Raw genomic sequence first — 7,652 nt, 5'->3', positions numbered from 1 at the left:
CTCAAATGTCATCTCATCATAAAGGCCTTTCTGGACTTTCATACATGCTATAACATCACTGATGCTTCTTTTCCTTTTGTTATTTTTCTCCATAATAATCACTCCTCAATATATTATCATCAGCCTCCTCTCTCTTACCACTAGAAAGTAATCTTCAGGTGAATCTGAATGCTGCCCATTTCTAACACCTAGCATAGTACCTGACATGTAGTAGGTAGTACTGCTTGAGTAAATGGATGGGTGGTTGATGGATGAATGGAGTTTTAACAAGAAGAGTGGACCTCTCTTTTTAACAAGAGGAAAGTTCATGATGGCTAGGGAATGAAGAAAATAACAGATGATGTTTTTTGACTAAGATTCAAGGAAATTTGGAATAATCTGACTTTTGAAGACAATTTGAGGGAGGAAGAATAACTGTAGCTTAGAGCTGACAAGTTATCCCTCCCTTTAGGTATCTGTGGTGTGGGTGCCTATTCAGGGACTTCCTTAATTGTCTCCATACTGTACTGCATTCATGGAGAATACTGATTTGCAATACTAACGAAGACAGAAAGGAAATTATCATGACCACTTTCCAGGGGTCCATCTTGAATTGTCCTGGAAGTAATGGTGGATTATTATAAAAGGTCAACAAACTTGGTGTTGATGCTAGTTTATAGCGAAGCCTCAGAAGACAACCCCACATTGGCCAGACAGAAAACTGCTGAAGGAACTGCCAGGCCAGTTTGTTTCAGGCTCTGCTTTCCTGGAGCCTGCAGGGCAGGGGAAAGCTGGTTGAAATCATCTGTTTGTTCTAGGCACTGCCCCTATATCTTCATCTGGGGGCCCAAACTGGGAAGCAGCAGAGTGTGGAGGAAATGTGGTTGTGCCACTGAGGGAGACATCAGTGGAAAGCTTTCTACAGGCTACCACACCTGCCCTGGCTAAACTGCAGGTGCCCCGGGAGCAGCTCTCCGGAGTTCTGGAGGAGATCCACAATGGAAGTTGTGGGACCATCTACCGAGCCAAAATGAACACTGGGGACCCCGCTAAGACAAAGACTGTTATTCTCAAGGCTTTAAAAGGTAAAATGAGAAGTATTCGATGGCCCTTCCCCTTTTTACTTTTCTATTGTGAGTTCCTAATAGTAAATGTTAATAGGGTTTGCAAACATTGAGATGTCAATCAACAGATAGTTGTATATAGAGAGGGAAGAGGGGGTGGAAAATTGAGACAGAAATGTTCTGGGGTCTTTCATTGTTGATGTCAATCCACAATTGTGTATAGAGAGAGGGCAGAGGGGCTGGAAAATTGAGATAGAAATGTTCTGGGGTCTTTCGTTCCCTAGCACAGCCTTACATGTCAAGGCTGTCAAAACTGATTTTTCTATGCTGGATGTTACTCGACTAGGATTCTGAGATTTTCTCTTCATTATTCTTCACTATTTGATACTGTATTTCTCTATTTCTCTCTTTTTGCTGATACTCATGATATGGGCCAGTAATGGTGGATACATAAAATAGAACAAGGAAGAGCAAAAAAATTAATCAAAAGGCTTGGACAGTGATGTTTAATGTGAACAGAGTATTTGTCTATTTTGGCAGATGAAAGCCCATCTAGTCAGTCCTAAGACCTATGACTCTATGTGACCGTTGATTAAAAAAAACATCAGGGACACTGAGCATAATCTTCTAATTGGTCCCCTTGTCTGTCTACACTCACTCCTCTGTGTGGCCTTGAGTGTTGCCATCCGCAGTTGCTTTTTCGTCCTTGTCTTCCACTCATGGGTGATGTTCTGGCCACTAACTGCCTGGTTCTTCTACCCTCCACAGAACAAGCCGAGTTACATGAGGTTCGGGATTTCATAGGACAAATCCAATTTTATCAGTACCTGGGGAAACATAAGAACCTGGTGCAGCTGGAAGGCTGCTGCACAGAGAGGCTGCCACTCTACATGGTGCTGGAGGATATGGCCCAGGGGGACCTGCTCAGCTTTCTCTGGACCTGTCGTCGGGTAAGCAGTAGGGTAGAGGTATTAGGAAGGAAAGGCTTGGCCAGTGTGATTAGCTGTTGACATGTAAATTTGCATGACAAATGACAAAAAAGACATTATAATAGCATAATTGTAATTAAATATCACTGTCTGATATAATTTTTTGTAATGATGGAAATGTTCTACATCAGCTCTGTGCAATATGATAGCCATGAATCACAGGTGGCTTTTGAACATTTTAACTGTGGCGGGTGTGACTGAGAAACTAAAATTTTAAATTTTGTTTAATTTTATTTATTTTTTATTTTTTTATTAAATCATAAACATAGATCATGTATACATTAATGCATTTATGGGGTACAATGTGCTGATTTAATATAGAATTAGGAATGCTTACATCACAATATACCTCATCTTGTTTACTTAATTATTGTGTTAAGATATTTATACTCTGTACTAATAGATCGAACATGTACCCTTGCACTATGCACCATAGGTGTGAGTACTTCATTTTATATGGAACCAGAAAAAACCCTCAACTAGCCAAGACATTACTCAGAAATAAAAACATATCAGGAGGAATCATGCTACCAGACTTCAGACTATACTATAAATCTATAGTGATCAAAACAGCATGGTATTGGCAAAAAATAGAGAGGTAGATGTATGGAACAGAATTGAGAACCAAGAGATGAACCCAGACACCAATCATCATCTAATCTTTGATAAGCTTATCAAAAATAGAAATTGGGGGAAAGATTCCCTATTTAACAAATGGTGCTGGGAGAATTGGCTGGTGACTTGTAGAAGACTGAAACTGGACCCACACCTTTCACCATTAACAAAAATTGACTCTCACTGGATAAACGATTTAAACTTAAGACATGAAACTATAAAGATTCTTGGACAGAGTGCAGGAGAAACACTTGAAGTAATTGGCCTGGGAGAATACTTTATGAGGAGGACCCCCTGGGCAATTGAAGCAACACCAAAAATATATTACTGAGATCTGATCAAACTAAAAATCTTCTGCACAGACAAGAATACAGCAAGTGAAGCAAACAGATAGCCCTCAGAATGGGAGAGGATATTTGCAGGTATGCTTCTGACAAATGTTTAATAACCAGAATCCACAGAGAACTCAGACTTATTAATAAGAAAAGAACAAGTAATCCCATTTCATTGTGGTCAAGGGACTTGAACAGAAGCTTCTCTGAAGATGATAGGTGCATGGCCCACAGACACATGAAAAAATGTTCATCATCTTTAATCATCAGAGAAATGCAAATCAAAACCACTTTGAGATATCATCTAACCCCAATAAGATTAGCCCACATCACAAAATCCCCAAACCAGAGATGTTGGTGTGGATGTGGAGAAAAGGGGACACTTCTGTACTGCTGGTGGGAGTGCAAGCTAATACGTCCCTTTGGGAAAGAAGTGTGGAGAATACGCAGGGATCTAAAAGTAGACTTGCCGTTTGATCCTGCAATTCCTCTACTAAGTGTATATTCAAAAGACCAAAAATTACTTTATAACAAAGATATTTGTGCCAGATTATTCATTGCAGCTCAATTCATAATAGCCAAGTCATGGAAGAAGCCCAAGTGTCCATCGATCCATGAATAGATTAATAAATTGTGGTATATGTATACCATGGAATATTATGCAGCCTTAAAAATATGGAGACTCTTATGTTTACATGGATGGAGCATATCCTACTGAGTAAAGTCTCTCAAGAATGGAAGAAAAAATATCCAATGTACTCAGTACTATTATGAAACCAATTTACAATCACTCACACTTTCTTATGAGGAATAGATCACAACTATGGCCCAGGATGAAGGAGGGAGGAGGGGGGGTTAGGAGGGTAGGGAGAAGGTCAGATTGAGGGAGGGTGAATGGTGGGATTTAATTTAATTTTGGGTACTGTTATGTTTAAATAGCCACATGTGGCTAAGAGCTACCATCACATTTAAAGCATGCACTAGGCAAATAACCTTTCTGATGCTGAGTTTACTGAATCTGTAAAATGGGAATAATGATAATTATTACATAAAAATAAATTATGTATGTAAAAAGATAGCAGTTGGTATATAGTAAGCACTGAACATGGTAGCTTATGTAACCACTGTTACTGATGACTGTAATTTTGTCATTCTTGTTTTTCATTCTGTAACATCTCAATGGTATGCCAGGGGTGTCTCAGGAAGAAATTCAGCTTGTTAAGTTTTTGTACTGGAAATCATATTTTTAAAAATTAAAATGTTCAGAAATTTCTGGACTTAAATGGAAATGCTTTTCCTTTCTGAAGTGCTACCTGTTTCCCTAGTTTCTCCCTTACTAATGAGCAAGTTCAATATTAATTGAGCCTTCTCAACATGCTGACTATTGTACAACTGAATGTAAATATAAAAGGGACCCTGATAATGCCTTCCATCCAGGACAAGACAATTGCAAATCTTTAGGCATTTTAAACCTTTTAAAGAGGTTACTCCTTTATAATTTGTTTTGTGCCCTAACCACACTAGCTTCCATTTTGCAAAAATACCATGCGTCTTTATTTCCATTTCGCTTCATGTATTTTTCTTGTTACACCAAACTCCTCTTCTTCTTTGCAGAGTTAATGTCCACTCATCCTTCAGTGAACATTTACCATGCAAAGAAGAGAGGGAGAAGCTTTTTTATTTCCTTCAAAAGCTTTCCTGTCCCTCTGACTGAGCTCTCTTCTCACCATCGTTGGCCTGAGCACTTTGTACATTTCCTTCATGGCACTTGTAGATACATCACCATTTAGTTATGTGAAATTATTTGATCTTGATGCACATGTGTCTGCCATAACAATAAGCTACAGACAGTATCAGTCATGTTATTTTGTTCACTCTTGCATTCCAAGTTCGTAATGTGGAATCTGGCACATCGTAGGCATTCAGTAAGGATGCATTCAGGTAATGTGCTAAGTTAATCATACTGACCTGCACGCGTAATATAGCTCCAGAAAAACTGCTGTTCTCTTTAGTGGATAGTTTTATATATTTTTTTTCTTGCTTGCTTTTAATTTATCTACATTCTCAATTGTTTTTCCAGTGCAATGAATCATTGTACTTCTCTGCATATCTGAAAATCTTTTATACTAGTCTTTTTGAATCTTATGTTTTTGTAATTTTCCTTAGCTTGATATTTGCACTTCATAGTATCTCTGCCCAACTCATCCCACCCTAAATGTTAATATCATTTTGATATAATGCCTTTTTTCTCTATCTCTTTAGGATGTGATGACCATGGATGGTCTTCTCTATGATCTCACAGAAAAACAAGTATATCACATTGGAAAGCAGGTCCTTTTGGGTCTGGTAAGATGAGGCAAAATGATAAGAGATGGTGGGGATTTTTGTTAGGCTCATGTTTGATGCTATATTTCTTATACTCACATAGTCAAATGGGGTATACAGTTTAAAGAAAAGGAGAAGTTGGGGGCAGGAACTGAAGCACTGATGACTTATTTTTAGTCCCTTATTTATAAATCATTTAATGATTAACATTATATAATGGTACAGGATTGGTAATTCCAGGAAGAAAATAGTCAGTTTAGGGTTTGTAGAAAGGACAAGAAGCATTTTTAAAGGTTTCTCAGTCTTGAAGGCCAGAAGCCAGGGTCAAGAGCTGTATGCCTATGTAGTTGGCACTCTTACTTCCCCAAATATACTCCTAATAACAGAGGTAAAAGAGGAAATAGTAAAGTAGGTAGGGAGAAGATATGGAAAGAGGAAATGAATGGGTGAAAGGCCACAGAACCAGAAGTATACAATTTTATGCCTGGAAAACAAGAAAAACTAGTTCAGAACATGTCTGGCTAGAGACTTGCTTTGATCTGGAATGTGATAGAAAGTACATATACTTATAAAAATCAAGGGCCAGGTGGGAAAGGAAAAATGAGGAGAGGTAACAAGGGGGATCACTCCTTTATTTTAAACCAACTTAAAGAGGTAAGGGAAAGAACTCAGGTTTTAAGAGAAAAAATTGACTTTTACTAGAATTACTCAGGAAATTTACTCATGAAATTACTCAGGGAATTGTTTACAGTTAGCATTTTCTATAGAAAAATCAAGCCTCTGTGAAGCTACTGTTTCAAGTATTTGGTATATCTTGCCCCTATGAGCTATGAAATATAGCAGAGTTCTAAATAGAATCAGGAAAAAGTTAGGAAAAAAGAGGTATTAAGGTGGGAATTTAGTACTTGTGGTTGAAGCACCCATGGGACAAGGGAGCAATCATATCATGTAAATGAATACGTTCCCTTGACGAAGTTACAGTGTTAGGATATAGCCTACCTGTGTTCTGAGCCATCATCACAGAGGCGCCCGACAGTGATGAACTGAACATATTGATGCCTTCATCAGAACTATATTACCTATAACAAGGCAATACCGTATCATTTTTTCTTATTTTTAACAACCTGAAAATTAGTATATTCTTTCATTCTTTTCATTATAATTTCTTTGTTCTAAAACCTTACCATAGACAGAAAACTGCTAGTCACTGTTTCCTTCAACATTAATGATCAGAAATTACCATCTTTACAATTTTCACAGCATCTTGTTTAGTAATCTTAGACCTCAATTTCTAGCTCTTCTGTCACATACAGCTTTTCAACTTCTCTGTAAGTCTTGAATAACTTGATGCCTAAAGAGATGACTCCAGCAAATCAATGTCACCAGATGGAATGACTCCCCAATGCTTTGTTGGCTATACTAGAATCACTTTGACATTTCTTAAAAATATAGGTTATGAGGTCTCTCTTCTTAGGTTTTGGTTTAGTCAATCTGAGGTGAAAATTATTTTTAAAAAGTTCTCAGGCCATTCTTATTTGCAGCCTGGCTTGAGAATTATTACTAGAGTTTGTATAGCACATCCCATTAATAGAATACTTGGTTCTGGTTACCACCACTTAATAACTACGTGATCTTGTACAATCATTTGATTTATCTAAAAGACATTTCCCTAATTCACCTCATCCAGTTATTTTAGGAAGAAAATGAGGTGATGTAAAACTTTGTATAAATTCATTATTTTGACACTCAATTTTGCTATGTATTTGTTACCTTATTAAGAAGATTACTGCTAGAAATTTGGAACCTACTCTCTTTTCCAGTGTCCAGCTGCATTAAGGAAAGTGAAATCAAACAGAGGGCAAGGTTTGAGGCAGAATGGATGATTATACTTTCAAAATCCAGCATTAATGTCATCTGGATTATTTGTTGAGTTAAACACAATGCAAAAAATGTCTGATTAGCATACTTTGGAGGCAGTGTGTCATTATTAATGAGACTTATTCAGAGTAGGAAATGTCCTTATCTTTTTGAGGATTCCTAGGAGTGCTTCTCCTTATATGTGACCCAATTTTTAACCTCAGACAGCTGATCATCTTTGATTCAATTTTGACAGGAATTCCTACAGGAGAAGCACCTGTTCCATGGGGATATAGCAGCCAGGAACGTCCTGCTCCAAGGTGATCTTACTGCTAAGCTCTGTGGACTGGGCCTGGCTTATGAAGTCCATGCCCAAGGAGCCATCTCTTCTACTCGAACCATACCTCTCAAGTGGCTTGCCCCAGAACGACTTCTCCTGAGACCTGCGAGCATCAGAGGAGATGTGTACGGTTTGTTCCTGGCCTTCAGAT

The 7,652-nt window shown here is 38.0% G+C and overlaps 1 protein-coding gene across 1 annotated transcript in view; it reads left to right on the top strand.

Moving 5' to 3' along the window:
* The window catches only part of STYK1 (serine/threonine/tyrosine kinase 1), a 14,118-nt gene that overhangs the window by 2,352 nt on the left and 4,114 nt on the right, over window positions 1-7,652 (top strand). Inside the window, exons 3-6 of the mRNA XM_003803547.1 lie at window positions 798-1,064; window positions 1,812-1,993; window positions 5,242-5,325; window positions 7,418-7,626. Of these exons, the coding sequence (XP_003803595.1) occupies window positions 798-1,064; window positions 1,812-1,993; window positions 5,242-5,325; window positions 7,418-7,626 (742 nt within the window). The remainder of the gene's footprint in view (window positions 1-797; window positions 1,065-1,811; window positions 1,994-5,241; window positions 5,326-7,417; window positions 7,627-7,652) is intronic.

This window comes from Otolemur garnettii, unplaced genomic scaffold (genome assembly GCF_000181295.1).
Source record: "Otolemur garnettii isolate 467f Iridium unplaced genomic scaffold, OtoGar3 scaffold00329, whole genome shotgun sequence".
NCBI lineage: Eukaryota > Metazoa > Chordata > Mammalia > Primates > Galagidae > Otolemur > Otolemur garnettii.
This window is presented reverse-complemented; position numbering and strand designations above follow the sequence as displayed.